This window comes from Macaca thibetana, chromosome 19 (assembly GCF_024542745.1).
Source record: "Macaca thibetana thibetana isolate TM-01 chromosome 19, ASM2454274v1, whole genome shotgun sequence".
Taxonomy (NCBI): domain Eukaryota; kingdom Metazoa; phylum Chordata; class Mammalia; order Primates; family Cercopithecidae; genus Macaca; species Macaca thibetana.
This window is the reverse complement of record NC_065596.1, coordinates 12,337,028-12,353,544: the sequence shown is the minus strand read 5'-3', so window position 1 is coordinate 12,353,544 and position 16,517 is coordinate 12,337,028. Positions and strand designations below refer to the sequence as shown.

The following is a 16,517-nucleotide window of genomic DNA, read 5'->3' as shown; positions in this document are numbered from 1 at the left end:
GGGTTTCACCATGTTGGTCAGGCTGGTCTTGAACTCCTGACCTTGAGATCCGTCCACCTCAACCTCCTAAAGTGCTGGGATTACAGGCCTGAGCCACTGCACCTGGCCGAATCCTGAATTTTCATGCTTGTTGTAGCATGGGACAGAAGGTTTGTTTGTTTGTTTGTTTGTTTGTTTGAGATGGAGTTTTGCTCTTCTTGCCCAGGCTGGAGTACAATGGCACTATCTCGGCTCACTGCAACCTCTGCTTCCCGGGTACAAGCGATTCTCCTTCCTCAGCCTCCCGAGTAGCTGGGATTACAGGCGCTCGCCACCACACCCGGCTAATGTTTTTGTATTTTTAGTAGAGACGGGTTTCACCATGTTGGCCAGGCTGGTCTTGAACTCCTGACCTCAGGTGATCCGCCTGCCTCGGCCTCCCAAAGTGCTGAGATTACAGGCGTAAGCCTCCGCGCCCGGCCCCAGAATGTTATTTTGTAAGACTAAATACTATCCCACTGTAAGTATATGCATACCACATTTTCTTTATCCATGTAGCCATCAGTGGGCATTTGAATTGATCCGTCTCTTGGCTATTGTGAACAGTGGTTTTCAAATATCTCTTCAAAGATCCAACTTTCAATTTATATGAATTGAATATAAATAAACCTAGAAATGGGTTGCTGGAAGAAAATATTTTTTTTACTAGTTTTTCAGGCATCACCATACTGTTTTCCATAGAGGTTGAGCCATTTTGCAATCCTTTGGTCAGAGCACAGAGGTTCCAATTTCTCAACATTTTTTCCAAAGTTTATATTTGAGATGTTTGATTTTTCTTTTTTCTTTTTTCTTTTTTTGAGACAAAGTCTCGCTGTTGTTGCCCAGGCTGGAGTGCAATGGCACCATCTACCCTCACTGCAACCTCGCCTCCTGGCTTCAAGCAATTCTCCAGCCCCAGCCTCACGAGTAGCTGGGATTACAGGTGCATGCCACCACGCCCGGCTAGTTTTTTGTATTTTTTAGTAGAGACGGGGTTTCTCCATGTTAGCCAGGATGGTCTCGATCTCCTGACCTCGTGATTCGCCCGTCTCGGCCTCCCAAAGTGCTGGGATTACAGGCTTGAGCCACCGCGCCTGGCTGGTGCGCTGGAGTTTTATCCCTGAACCTTGTCTCCTTTCAGCCTTCAGCATTTCATCAATTACAATGTAAGTTTTCCTACCACGGTACTGTTTTCCACAAAATTTCTATTCATGAGTTTTTTATTTAGATAGTTCTGACTCTCTTATCAGTTGGGTTGGTTGAACCCCTTGCAAAATCCAGTTTTTTTGCTTTTGTTGTCTGCGCTTCAATCAAAATAAAATCCCCCTTCCAGGTAATCATCAATGGTTAAACTTTGTGAACAGGCATTTTGAAGGATATATAGCCTCAGGACTGCTAATGTTAACATTTTTTTGCATGTGAATTTAGAGGACTGTATTATGACAGGTGCTGTAAACCCATGCTACAAACAGACATTAAGAGCAGCCCAGGCAGTGCACCTTTCTCCCTGGATTCCATGAAAAGACACGTTTTTCTATTCTGCTGTTGGTTTATTGCTTAATTCTGTTCCAGCATCAGAAGTGATTTATAGAAGAAAGTAAGTGTAGACAGAGAGTAATGGGTCAGATGAGCAAGAAATGGAATAAATGTTTGGAGTCCATAGCACCATGGAAATGTCTTAGGAAGAGGGTATAGACCCCCAGTGCTGTCAGTCTCACCCATCCTCCTCTATACGTGTGGGATGTTTCAGGACTCGGTGGCTTTCGAGGATGTGGCTGTGAACTTCACCCAGGAGGAATGGTCTTTGCTGGATCCTTCCCAGAAGAATCTCTACAGAGAAGTGATGCAGGAAACCTTGAGGAACCTGGCCTCTATAGGTAAGAATGACAGTATTATGTTCCCCAATGGATGAGACAAGTGTTTCTAGCTCATTAATGCTGTTCCTTGATTTGGAATATGGACAGGCAATACTTTGATGGATAAATGAGGTATGGCTCTAATGTCCCGTGAACATAGAATCTATAGTCATTTTTTCATAATTTTATTTTAATTCAGCACTATTTTTCTGATTCTGTATTCTAGGAGAAAAATGGAAAGACGAGAACATTGAAGATCAGTACAAAAATCCCAGGAATAATCTAAGGTGATTTAAACTCACAAGACAAAGCAATGTCTCTCTAGAAAATCTTAGAATGCAAGAATATGTTAAGAAGAAGCAAATAAAGAAAATATGCCTAGCATTAAATGTATTTATTCTTAAAATATTCACTCTAAAAACTTATATTTAAATGTGACATAGGCTGGGCACAGTGGCTCACACCTGTAATTTCAACTGTTTGGGAGTTGGAGGTGGGAGGATTGCTTGAGGCCTGGAGTTTGAGAAGATCCTGAGCAAAATAGCGAGACTTCATTTCAAACAAAGAACTAGCAATACATGTGGCATACACCTGTAGTCCTAGCCACGTAGGAGGCTGAGGCAGGAAGATCACTTGAGTCCAGGAGTTCAAGGGTGCTGTGAACCATGATGATGCCAATGCCACTGCCACTGCCCTCCAACCTGGGCTATATGGTGACCCTGACTCAAGAAAATGATACAGAAGTTTAGTATTTGTAAAACAGTAAACATGTAAATATTATTAAGAATTTTCGACTGGGTGCGATGGCTCATGCCTGTAATCCCAGCACTTTGGGAGGCCGAGGTGGGCGACTCACAAGGTGGGGAGATCGAGACCATCCTGGCTAACACGGTGAAACCCCGTCTCTACTAAAAAAATACAAAAAACAGGCTGGGCGCCGTGGCTCAAGCCTGTAATCCCAGCACTTTGGGAGGCCAAGATGGGCGGATCACGAGGTCAGGAGATTGAGACCATCCTGGCTAACACAGTGAAACCCCGTCTCTACTAAAAAATACAAAAAACTAGCCGGGCGAGGTGGCGGGCGCCTGTAGTCCCAGCTACTCGGGAGGCTGAGGCAGGAGAATGGCGTAAACCCGGGAGGGGGAGCTTGCAGTGAGCTGAGATCTGGCCACTGCACTCCAGCCTGGGCGACAGAGCGAGACTCTGTCTCAAAAAAAAAAAAATACAAAAAAAATTATCCAGGGGTGGTGGCGGGCACCTGTAGTCCCAGCTACTCGGGAGGCTGAGGCAGGAGAATGGCATGAACGCAGGAGGTAGAGTTTGCAGTGAGCTGAGATCACACCGCTGCACTCCAGCCTGGGTGACAGAGCGAGACTTCATCTCAAAAAAAAAAAAAAAACAAAACCAATTATCATATAGTGTTTTTCTTTTTTAAACATATGATTTTTAAAAAATAATAGGTATAGATAGACCATCTTGTAGCCATATGGTCCAGTCAACTTCCAACAATTTAGACAGGGTAGAAAGCCTACACTTTCCTGGATAATGTTGAAAATGCAAGTGCAATCCTTGTTAATAAACATAAAATCACTTACAAACAAACCCTCAATAATGTGCTTCTCATTTTTCACAGAAGTCTTCTGGGAGAGAGAGTCGATGAAAATACAGAAGAAAATCATTGTGGAGAAATTTTTAGCCAGATTCCAGATGACACACTGAACAAAAAAACTTCTCCTGGAGTAAAATCATGTGAAAGCAGTGTGTGTGGAGAAGTCTTCCTGGGTCATTCTTCCCTTAATTGGCACATTAGAGCTGACGCTGCACACAAGCCATCTGAGTATCAGGAATATGGACAGAAGCCATATAAGTGTCAACAACGTAAGAAAGCCTTCAGATGTCACCCCTCCTTTCAAACGGAAGAAAAGGCTCACACTGGAGAAAAACTCTATGATTGTAAAGAATGTGGAAAAACCTTCATATCCCGTTCAAGCATTCGAAGACACATGATAATGCACAATGGAGATGGACCTTATAAGTGTAAGTTTTGTGGGAAAGCCTGCCCTTGTCTCAGAGTATGTCTTATACATGAACGAGTTCACACTGGAGAGAAACCATATGAATGTAAACAATGTGGTAAAGCCTTTAGTTATTCAAATTCCCTTCAAATACATGAAAGAACTCACACTGGAGAGAAGCCTTATGAATGTAAGGAATGTGGGAAAGCGTTTGGTAGTCCCAATTCCTTTTATGAACATAAAAGAATTCACACTGGAGAGAAGCCATATGAATGCAAACAATGTGGAAAAGCCTTCAGATGGTTCCATTCCTTTCAAATACATGAAAGAACTCACAGTGAGGAAAAGCCTTATGAATGTACCAAATGTGGGAAAGCATTCAAGTGTCCCAGTTATCTTTGTAGACATGAAGTGACCCACTCTGGGAAAAAGCCCTATGAATGTAAACAGTGTGGGAAAGCATTATCTTATCTTAACTTTCAAAGACACATGAAAATGCACACTAGAATGAGACCTTATAAATGTAAGACATGTGGAAAAGACTTTGATTCTCCCAGTTCATTTCTAAGACATGAAAGAACTCACACTGGAGAGAAACCTTATGAATGAGCGCACTGTGGTAAATCCTTTAATCGTTCCAGTTCCTTTCACTATCACGAAAGGACTCACACTGGAGAGAAACCCTATGAATGCAAGCAGTGTGGAAAAGCCTTCATTTCTTCCACTTCCTTTCGATATCATGAAAGGACTCACACTGGAGAGAAACCCTATGCTTGTAAGCAATGTGGGAAAGCCTTCAGATCTGCCTCACACCTTCAAATGCATAAAAGGACTCACACTCAAGAGAAACCCTATGAATGTAAGCAGTGTGGTAAAGCCTTCATTTTTTCCACTTCCTTCCGATATCATGAAAGGACTCACACTGGAGAGAAACCCTATGAGTGTTAGCAATGTGGGAAAGCCTTCAGATCTGCCTCACACCTTCAAATGCATGAAAGGACTCACACTGGAAAGCAACTGTATGAATCTAAACAATGTGAAAAAACCTTTGGATCTGTCAGAAACCTTCAAATTCATGAAAAGACACACACTGGAGAGAAACCCTATAAGGAATGTGGAAAAGCATTCAACAATTTCTCTTCCTTTCAAATACATGCAACGATGTATAGAGGACAAAATGCCTATGAATGTAAAGAGTGTGACAAAGCATTCACATCTGCCAAGATCCTTCGAGTACATTAAAGGACACACACTGGAGAGAAACCCTATGAATGTAAGGAATGTGGGAAAGCATTCAATTATTTTTCTTCTTTGCATATACACAAAAGGGTGCACACTGGAGAGAAGCCATATGAATGTAAGGATTGTGGGAAAGCATTCGGTTTGCCTGGTTCCTTTTGTAGACATAAAAGGGCTCACACTGGAGTGAAACCCTATGAATGCAAGCAATGTGGCAAAGCCTTCACTTCTTCTGGTTCCTTTCAGTGTCATAAAAGGATTCATACTGGAGAGAAACCCTATGAGTGTAAGCAGTGTGGTAAAGCCTTCATTTCTTCCACTGCCATTCGTAGACATGAAAGGACTCACACTGGAGAGAAACCCTATGAGTGTAAGCAATGTGGAAAAGCCTTTATTTCTTTCAGTTCCGTTCGGTACCACGAAAGGACTCACACTGGAGAGAAACAGTATGAGTGTAAGCAATGTGGGAAAGCCTTCATGTCTTCTACTGCATTTCAGTATCATGAAAAGACCCACACTGGAGAGAAACCCTATGAATGTAAGCAATGTGGGAAAGCCTTCATTTCTTCCAGTAGCCTTCGATATCATGAAAGGACTCACACTGGAGAGAAACCTTACGAATGTAAGCAGTGTGGTAAAGCCTTCAGATCTGCCACTCAACTTCAAATGCATAGAAAGATTCATACTGGAGAGAAACCCTATGAGTGTAAGCAATGTGGGAAAGTCTACAGATCTGCCTCACAACTTCGAGTACTTGAAAGGACTCACACTGGAGAGAAACCCTATGAATATAAGCAATATGGGAAAGCCTTCAGATCTGCTAAGAACCTTCAAATACAGACAATGTAAACAAATGTTTATAGCAACTGCCTACTAACATGTTATTCTCTATTTGTTGTTGTTGTTTGAGATGGAGTCTTGCTGTGTTGCCCAGGCTGGAGTGCAGTGGTGTGATCTTGGCTCACTGCAAGCTTCACCTCTGGGTTCAGGCAATTCTCCTGCCTCAGCCTCCTAAGGAAAAAGATGCCTGGGATTACAGGTGTGCACCGCCATGCTTGGCTAATTTTTATATTTTTAGTAGAGACGAGGTCTCACCCTATTGACCACACTGGTCTTGAACTCCTGACCTGAAGTGATCCACCTGTCTCAGCCTCCCAGAGTGCTGGGATTTCAGGCATGAGCCACTGCACCCAGCTGTTATTCTCTATTTAGTTAATTGAGAAGCCATAATAAAATGTCTCAGTGCCATCATGCATTAGATCAAGTTTATGTTACCACATTACTTTTCGAACATTGTGAGTCAATATTACCAAGTGGACAAAATCCCAGACATCTTTTTCCTCATGTAAATTTTAATTTTCATGCTTATATACTTAGAACATTTGATCCTGATTTTTTGTTCGTTCATAATACTAAAAGTTATCTCAGGTTTTTCAGAGTGACTTTGTGCCAAAAACCCTCAGTAGCATACCTGTCATCAAAGAGGGTATAATTCACAAAAGGACTTACACTAGAGGAAAACCATATGACTGTAAGCCATGTGGGAAAGCATTTTCTGATCTGAGTGGCGATGAAATCCACATGGATTTCAACCCTACAGATGGGCCTCTCTCCCTATTCATTTCTTTTTTTTTTTTTTTTGAGATGGAGTCTTGCTCTGTCGCCCAGGCTGCAGTGCAGTGGTTCGATCTTTGTTCACGGCAAGCTCTGCCTCCTGGGTTCACGCCATTCTCCTGCCTCAGCCTCCTGAGTAGCTGGGACTACAGGCTCCCACCACCACACCCAGCTAATTTTTTTTTTTTTTTTGAGACGGAGTCTCGCTCTGTCGCCCAGGCTGGAGTGCAGTGGCGCCATCTCAGCTCACTGCAAGCTCCGCCTCCCGTGTTCACGCCATTCTCCTGCCTCAGCCTCCCGAGTAGCTGGGACTACAGGCGCCCACCACCGCACCCGGCTAATTGTTTGTATTTTTAGTAGAGACGGGGTTTCACCTTGGTCTCAATCTCCTGACCTCGTGATCCGCCCACCTCAGCCTCCCAAAGTGCTGGGATTACAGGCGTGAGCCACCGCGCCCAGCCCAGCTAATTTTTTTGTATTTTTTTTAGTAGAGACGGGGTTTCACTGTGTTAGCCAGGATGGTCTCAAATTCTTGACCTTGTGATCCGCCTGCCTCAGCCTCCCAAAGTGCTGGGATTACAGGTGTGAGCCACCTTGCCTGGCCTCTTTTCATTCTAACTTTTCATTCACTCATTGTACCAAAAGTTAACTCATAATGTTCTCAGTGACATCTTGCCAAAGACCACCAGTACCATACTTGTTGTCAAAGAGGGTGTAATATCGTAATAAATATGACCAAAAGCCATACATGACAGTGAGATATATGAGAATTACAAATGAGTCACATTACTGAAAAAAATTTGCTCAGTTTGATAATTTGAAATATGTTTTCTTCTATACTATTCTGAGACATGGTTACAGAGTGCCCTTGTTTTGTCTTGATCCATCATGGTCACTGAAGAGCATTGTCTCACACTGCAGGTGTATGACATGTGTCTTTCCAGTGGCATAAGACTTGGCCTTGTGGCCAGGTGCGGTGGCTCATGCCTATAATCCCAGCACTTTGGAAGGCTGAGGTGGGCAAATCGCCTGAGTTCGGGAGTTCGAGACCAGCCTGACCAACATGGAAAAACGTCTCTACTAAAAATGCAAAAATTAGCTGGGTATAGTGGCACATGCCTGTAATCCCAGCTACTTGGGGGGCTGAGGCAGAAGAATCACTTGAACCCAGGAAGTGGAGGTTGCAGTGAACCGAGGTCACGCCATTGCACTCCAGACTGGGCAACAAGAGTGAAACACCGTTCCAAAAAACAAACAAACAAAAAACTTGGCCTTGTGGTGAGAGGAGGCAGCTCCTGGACTTCTACAGCCATTTTTGCCTTATCTTTTTTTTTTTTTTTTAACTCCTGAGTAGCTGGGATTACAGGCACTCGCCACCACACCGGGCTAATTTTTATATTTTCAGTAAGGACAGGGTTTCACCGTGTTGGTCAGGCTGGTTTCGGACTCCTGACCTCAGGTAATCCACCCGCCTCAGCCTCCCAAAGTGCTTTTTCATGAAGCAAGGTCAAATAACAAAACAGGAAAAATCCTTTAAGATAAATGAACTTTAAATTTTCCTCAGAAAAACGTGACCCAGCAGTTCATCATCCAGTTTTTGTTTCGTTTTGTTTTTTTGAGACGGAGTCTCGCTTTTGTTGCCCAGGCTGGAGTGCAATGACACGATCTTGGCTCACTGCAACCTCCACTTCCCAGGTTCAAGTGATTCTCTTGCCTCAGCCTCCCGAGTAGCTGGGATTATAGGCCTGCACCACCACACCTGGCTAATTTTGTATTTTTAGTAGAGACGGGGTTTTACCATGTTGGGCAGGCTGGTCTCAAACTCCCAACCTCAGGTAGTCCACCTGTCTCAGCCTCCCAAAGTACTGGGATTACTGGCATGAGCCACCGTGCCCAGCCTGTCATCCAGTTTTTTTTGCAGTATCACAATGTTTTATTTGGAAACATTTACTGATTTTGGGCCAGACACGGTTGTTGTTCAGGCCAGGGTATAATGGTGGGATCATAGCTCACAGCATCCTTAACTCTTGGACTCAAGTGATTCTCTCGCCTCAACCTCTAGCATATGTAGGACTACAAGCATACACCACCATGCCCAGGTAACTTTTCTTTTTTTTTTTAAGATGGAGTCTACAGTCTCCACCTCCTAGGTTCAAGCGATTCTCCTGCCTCAGCCTCCCAAGTATCTGGGATTACAGGAACCTGTCACCATGCCTGGCTCATTTTTGTATTTTTAGTAGAGATGAGGTTTCACCATGTTGGCCAGGATGGTCTCAAACTCCTGGCCTCAAGTGATCCAACCATATCAGCCTCCCAAAGTACTGGGATTATAGGTGTGAGCCACCATGTCCTGCCAACTTTTAAAATTTTTCTGTGGAGATGTGATCTGACTGTGGTTCCAGGCTGTTCTTCAACTTTTAGCCTCACACAATTCTCCCTCAGCCTCACAGTGCTACGATTATAGGCTTGAGCCACTTCAAACAGCCAAATTTAACTTTTATTGTGGTGTTGAAAGGGATTTTTAATGTATTTTTTTCTTTTTTTTGAGACGGAGTCTGGCTCTCTCGCCCAGGCTGTAGTGCAGTGGTGAGATCTCGGTTCACTGCAGCCTCCACCTCCCAGGTTCATGTGATTCTCCTGCCTCAGCCTCCAAAGTAGCTGGGATACAGGTGGCCAACACCACGCCTGGCTAATTTTTGTATTTTTAGTAGAGATGGAGTTTCACCATGTTGGCCAGGCTGGTCTCGAACTCCTGACCTCAAGTGATCCACCATCTGGGTTTCATGAAGTGTTGGGATTACTGGCGTGAGCCACCACACCTGGTCTTTGTATATACCTTTCTTGTATTACTTTGACCGTGGTAGGACATATCCAATGGGCAAATGATCTAAAAGGCCAAAGCGGGAGGATCACAAGGTCAGGAGTTCGAGACCAGCCTGGCCAATATGGTGAAACCCTGTCTCTACTAAAGATACAAAATTAGCCAGGCGTGGTGGTGGGCGCCTGTGATCCCAGCGACTTGGGAGGCTGAGGCAGGAGAATCTCTTGAACCTGGAAAGCAGAGGTTGCAGTGAGCTGAGATCGTGCCAGTGCACTCTAGCCTGGGAGACACAGCAAGACTCCGTCTAAAAAAAAAAAAAAAAAGGTTAAATTTAATTTTTGACAACCACTCTAACAAGCAACTCAGGTTTATATGGAAAGAGAAGTATATCACTCATGAACAAGTAACTGGTAAATAAGATGGAATTATGGCTTCTGTGTGATACTCTATTGTTAGGCAAGCACAAGCTCTTTATAAAAGCCCTGTTATATGTAACTGCATCAAACATCATGTGACTACATTACTTGGTTTCCTAAGGACAGTTTATTATTCCTTTATCCCAGTATAATTTTGCATAGCCATCACTCTCTTTGTTATGGGTATCTATGCTTAAATAATAAGCTAAATGAGATTTTGTAAATTGAATGATATTTTTAGCAAAGTGTTGGACTTTGTCAATTACTATGCCTGATAATCAATGTGTCTTACCTGACTATATCACTCCTAAAAATTTCACTGCGGGCTGTGGTCCCTGGATTTCCTGAGGATTGATTGCCCATCCCCATTCCTGTAGATGAGCGCACAATGGTATAAGACTTTCCTGTAACACATTACAGTCTTCAGAGGTTAACATGATATCATCAATATAATGAAACCAGGACCAGGTCAGATGGCTCACGCCTGTAGTCCCAGCAACAAGAGGCTGATACGTGAGAATCACTTCAGCCCAGGCGTTCAATGCTGTAGTGAGGTATGATTGCATCACTGCACTCCAGCCTGAGTGACACAGCAAGACCCTGTCAAATTAAATTAGATAGATAAAATAATAAATAATGAAATAAAAATTTTAAAAAATATATATATTTAAACCATGAAAGATGACAGGAATGGGAACGAAGACAAGCCTCTAGCCAACATTCTGTGACAAATTGTAGGACTTTGGAGATAACCCTGGAGCAACCCTTGAATGGCAGCCCACTCACCAGGGCGTCTTTCTGGATTTCCATGGATTAAAACACATTCCACTGTAGCATCTACTAATGTGACAGTCTTCTCTTTATTTTGGAGGACCAATAAGTGGAGAGCTGAACATGAACCCTTTTATTCCAATAGCGGCCTGGCAGGGTAAAAGCAAATTGGTCTTGTGATTAAAGAGAGGAATGCTGAAAAAAACATCAGCTAAATCTAACACTGTGATGCATCCCCAGCACGGACACTATGTGATCAGCTACCTGAGTAATGGGAACTACAGGATGTATGGATGGGGTTACCTTGGTCAATTCCTGATAATCAACAGTCATCCACCAGGTACTGTTTGGTTTGTGTTCAGGCCAGAGAGACTGTTAAATGAGCTTGAGCTGGGTGGATAATGTGTTCCACTTACCAGTTCCTCAATAATTGCAGTTATTTCTTTTTCTTTTTTTTTTTTTTTTTGAGACAGAGTCTTGCTGTGTCGCTCAGGCTGGAGTGCACTGATGCAATCTCGGCTCACTGCAAGCTCCGCCTCCCGTGTTCACGCCATTCTCCTGCCTCAGCCTCCCGAGTAGCTGGGACTACAGGTGCCCGCCACCATGCCCAACTAATTTTTTTTGTATTTTTAGTAGAGACAGGGTTTCGCCGTGTTAGCCAGGATGGTTTTGATCTCCTGACCTTGTGATCCACCCACCTCAGCCTCCCAAAGTGCTGGGATTACAGGCATGAGCTACCACGCCCAGCCTAGTTGCACTTATTTCATCATGTCCTCCACAGCCCCCCCTGCCCAAAATAATTTTTACTATTTATTTACTTATTTTTGAGATGGAGTCTTGCTCTGTCGCCCAGACTAGAGTGCAGTGGCGTGATCTCGGCTCATTGCAATCTCCGCCTCCTGGGTTCAAGCTATCAGCCTCCTGAGTACCTGGGACTATAGACATGCACCACCACGCCCAGCTAATTTTTGTATTTTTAGTAGAGATGGGGTTTTGCCATGTTGGCCAGGCTGGTCTTGAACTCCTGACTTCAGGTGATCCACGCGCCTCAGCATCCCAAAGTGCTGGGATTACAGGTGTGAGTCACCGAGCCCAGCCTAATAATTTGTGCTCTTTAAATTTGACAACCTGCCTAGGAGCAGAAATCTATTCAGGTTCCCATTTTGCCTCTACCCTGAGAACAGCCTTTACTACAGCACCTTCAGGCTGAATTCTCCCACTCAAGTTTGCAAAGTCTTTCCTAACAGAATATCCATACCTAAAATGTTTTCTAAAATAGGGATAATAAATGCCATATATGGGTTGGGGAGCTTCCCCAATACCTAGATGTATTAAAGTCCTTTTTATCTGGGTCGTTTGTCCTCCATAACCATCAATGGCAGCCCACTGACCAGGATTTGTTTCTGGGTTTCCAGAGATGAAAGTACATTCCACCCTGTAATAGGATTACAGACTATTACTAAGGTAATAGTCTTCTCTTTATTTGGGGGGCAACAGGAAATGGTGAACTTGATATGGGACCTCTGGTTTCCCCCTACTGCTTGAACATGGAGTTGACCTTGCCCCAGTCCTAATCTCTGAGCCATGGTGGAATCCACCCCTGGTAGAGTGGGACAATAAAATGAAAGATTGAGTCATCTTCCTCTTCTTCCATAGGGGCAGAAGGGAAGGGATGAAACTGCAGTTTAGGCTGTAGTTTCCACCATAAGGGCACTAATAAAGTCTTAGGTTGTTTGTCTATTTCTTTTCAGGGTGTTTCTGCCCCCAACAAATTATGCCACATTTGCTCATGGGTGACTCCTATTGGTCCCTTTCGCTAGCTCCTCTTTTCTTTCTGTTGATTTTTCTTTTTTTCCCTTTGTTAGCCCTTTTTGGATTACCAAGTTTACCCTGTTCCTGGGTTTCTAAATTTCTCCAAATCTGCAGTGCTTCTCCCACATCATATACATCTTGTCCCACTGTAGGACTCGAGAAAGATAGCAAAGGGCCATGCCATTCCTCTGATGCACCCTGAAGCACTTTTTTTATCTGGGCAGTACAAACTGCTTTACTGGTCCCATGGAATGCCAATGGCTTGCCTCCTTCCTCAACCTCCAAGAAGCCCCAGTGTTACAGAATCACCAGGTTCATATGCACACTGTGCAGTAACAGACCAATACACGGAGACAGCAAGATTTGCAGCACAGAAAGAGTTTAATGATCACGGGGTGACCCAGCAAGCAGATGGGAAGGGCCCTCAAATCCAACTCCCCAAAAAGTTCTGGGCTGGATTTTTTGTTTATTGGGCTAGTCAGTTGAAGCAGTGGGATTGGAGAAGAAACAAAGACATCTGTAACTGGTTGTGATCAATTAGTTGTAAGCATCACTGCACTTGGACCCACCCTAGGCTGGGATTTTTAAGGGGACTGTGGCATGCAAGAGGCTGAAAAATTGGGGTTATTGATTGTTTGAGGTACAGGGGATTAAATCATCAGGATGTGAAAACTACCTCCTTTGGTGAGTCAGCTACTACTGGGGTCCTTCAGAGCAACTGAAGTCAGTAGTTTCACTGTTATGCGGGACCTGAAATAATATCTCAAAGGGAAAAATTAACATTTTTTAATGTTCAAGTTTTTATCTATAGAGCGGTTAAGGAGAATTATCATCTAGGGTTTACAGGATTCTAGGACACTAGGCATCAAACAACTATGAATGGGGTAGGCATGGTGGCTCACACCTGTAATCCCAGCACTTTGGGAGTCTGAGACGAGTGAATTGCTTGATCCCAGGAGTTTGAGACTATTCTGGGTAACATACTGAGACCCCATCTCCATTTTAAAAAATAAAAAACAGGCCGGGCGCGGTGGCTCAAGCCTGTAATCCCAGCACTTTGGGAGGCCGAGACGGGCGGATCACGAGGTCAGGAGATCGAGACCATCCTCGCTGACACAGTGAAACCCCGTCTCTACTAAAAAATACAAAAAAAAAAACTAGCCGGGCGAGGTGGCGGGCGCCTGTAGTCCCAGCTACTCGGGAGGCTGAGGCAGGAGTATGGCGTGAACCCGGGAGGCGGAGCTTGCAGTGAGCCAAGATCACGCCACTGCACTCCAGCCTGGGCGGCAGAGCGAGACTCTGTCTCAAAATAAATAAATAAATAAATAAATAAATAAATAAATAAATAAATTAAAAATAAAAAACAAGGCCGGGTGCGGTGGCTCAAGCCTGTAATCCCAGCACTTTGGGAGGCCGAGACGGGCGAATCACGAGGTCAGGAGATCGAGACCATCCTGGTTAACACGGTGAAACCCCGTCTCTACTAAAAATACAAAAAACTAGCCGGGCGAGGTGGCGGGCGCCTGTAGTCCCAGCTACTCGGGAGACTGAGGCAGGAGAATGGCGTAAACCTGGGAGGCAGAGCTTGCAGTGAGCTGAGATCCGGCCACTGTACTCCAACCTGGGCGGCAGAGCGAGACTCCGTCTCAAAAAAAATAAATAAATAAAAAATAAAAAAATAAAAAGTAAAAAATAAAAAAAATAAAAAACAAAAGACTTTGAGGAGAGATCAGAGAGCAAGCTGACCTACTCATTAATTCTGAATGTGCAGCACACTTTGTTTGTTTTGATTTTCTCCTTCCCTCCATCATTGATTAATTTGATGAAATTTATCAGGGCCTCTTCCATTGACTGCCAGGAAGTCATCTCTTCTGGTACATCTTCAGTAGGCCAAGCATCTCTTATGGCTAAAATGATCTAGTCCATAAGGGAATACCATCACACTCTGTGTCCCACAATTTGATGATCCAAGTGGTCAGGGGAATCCCCAGGTAGGATGGTTTCATTTATTTTCTTTTCTTTTCTTTGAGGTGGAGTTTCACTCTGTTGTCCAGCTTGGAGTACAATGGTGCGATCTCAGCTCACTGTAACCTCTGCCTCCTGGGTTCAAGTGATTCTTCTGCCTCAGCCTTCTGAGTAGCTGGGATTACAGATACACACCACCATGTCCAGCTAATGTTTTGTATTTTTAGTAGAGATGGGGTTTCACCATGTTGGCCAGGCTAGTCTTGAACTCCTGACCTCAGGTGATTCATCTGCCTCGGCCTCCCAAAGTGCTGGGATTACCGGCATGAGCCACGGCTCCTGGCCTTTTTTTTTTTTTTTTTTTTTTTTTTTTTTTTTTTTTTGAGACGGAGTCTCGCTCTGTTGCCCAGGTGCAATCTCGGCTCACTGCAACCTCCACTTCCCAGGTTCAAGCAGTTCTACTACCTCAGCTTCCCGAGTAGCTGGGACTACAGGCGCCTACCACCACACCTGGCGAATTTTTTGTATTTTTAGTAGAGACGGGGTTTCACCATGTTAGCCAGGATGGTCTCAATCTCCTGACCTCGTGATCCATCCACCTCAGCCTTCCAAAGTGCTGGGATTACAGGCGTGAGCCATGCCCAGCTTGGTTTCATTTTGTGGCCCAGGCTGGAGTACAGTGGCCTGATCATAGCTGTCTGCAGCCTTGGACAACTGGGTTCAAGTGATCCTCCCACTGCAGCCTCTTGAGTAGCTTGGGACTACAGGCACAGGACACCTTACCAGGCTAATTTCGCTCTCTGTCTTTTTTTTTTTTTTTTTTTTTTTTTTGAGATGGAGTGAAATGTTGCCCAGGCTGGAGTGAAATGGCACGAACTTGGCTCACAGCAACCTCCGCCTCCCAGATTCAAGTGATTCTCCTCCCTCAGCCTCCCAAGTAGCTGGCATTACAGGCATGTGCCACCATGCCTGGCTAATTTTGTATTTTATTAGAGATAGGGTTTCTCCATGTTTGTCAGGCTGGTCTGGAACTCCCGACCTCAGGTGATCCGCCTGCCTCGGCCTCTCAAAGTGTTGTGATTACAGGCATGAGCCACCGCGCCTGACCTTCTTTTTGTTTGTTGTTTGTTTATTTGTTTGTTTTGTTTTTTTATAGAGACAGGGTCTCGCTCTTTTGCCCAGGTTGGTCTTGCTCTGGTCAGGCTGGTCTCCAACTCCAGCTTCAAATGATCCTCTCCCCTTTCTCTGGTCAGGCTGTCTCCAACTCCCAGCTTCAAGCAATCCGCTCCCCTTGGCCTCCCAAACTTCTGGGATTACATATGTGAGCCATGGCAATGGGCCTTCCAGGTATTTATTGAAGGGTTTTGCAACCTCTAAGAGTTCTGCAGCAGTATATTACCTGACAATGAGAGTCCCCCGCATCCTTTCACCGCATGTTGGAGAAGTAGTTGCGCTTTCTTTCCCCTTTTGTTTGCATAGTAGGACAAGCATGTCAATGATCCTCATCCTCCTCTTCATCAATGACTTCTTTGTCATCAGTCTTCCTCTTCATAAATTGCCAAGGAATCCAAGTTCTCACATCTCAATGGGACTTATTTATGATAGTATCAGCTATCATAAGTCTGCATCAGCTCCCACAGCTCCAGGCTCCATCAAGCCTGCCTCTTTTTTCTTCCCCACAGTCCTGTCCCAGAAGCCCCCAGCTCTGCTCCTCAGGTGCCTTAGGCTGTACGGCTGCACTGCTGCTGGGCCCAGGCAGCTATCTGTCCCTGCAGCCCCTTCCCTAACCCATTCCCAGCCCAGTCCCGCCCCACTGGTATCTCTAGTGTCCCTGGCTGCTAGTGCCTCAGTCACCGCTGCCACCGCGATTTGGAAGTCTTTTAATGCAGTTAAATTATCTTAGTTTTTTTCTCTCCCACTTTATATGTACGTACAGGAGGAAAGCAGGGTTTCTGCTGGTGTCTTATTCACACAGTGGGATTGTAGGTGT

General features: G+C 44.5%; 3 protein-coding genes across 3 annotated transcripts in view; 1 reads left to right on the top strand and 2 right to left on the bottom strand.

Moving 5' to 3' along the window:
• The window catches only part of LOC126942481 (zinc finger protein 44), a 414,080-nt gene that overhangs the window by 56,287 nt on the left and 341,276 nt on the right, over positions 1 to 16,517 (bottom strand). The gene's annotated exons all lie outside the window — the stretch shown is intronic.
• Positions 1 to 16,517, bottom strand: part of ZNF823 (zinc finger protein 823) — a 445,525-nt gene that overhangs the window by 274,252 nt on the left and 154,756 nt on the right. The window lies entirely within an intron of this gene.
• LOC126942893 (zinc finger protein 433-like) lies at positions 1,760 to 7,213 on the top strand. Its single transcript, XM_050771034.1, is given in 4 exon segments — positions 1,760 to 1,895; positions 2,101 to 2,161; positions 3,508 to 4,878; positions 5,461 to 7,213. Coding segments are annotated over 4 exon segments (2,085 nt in total). The 3' UTR covers positions 5,978 to 7,213.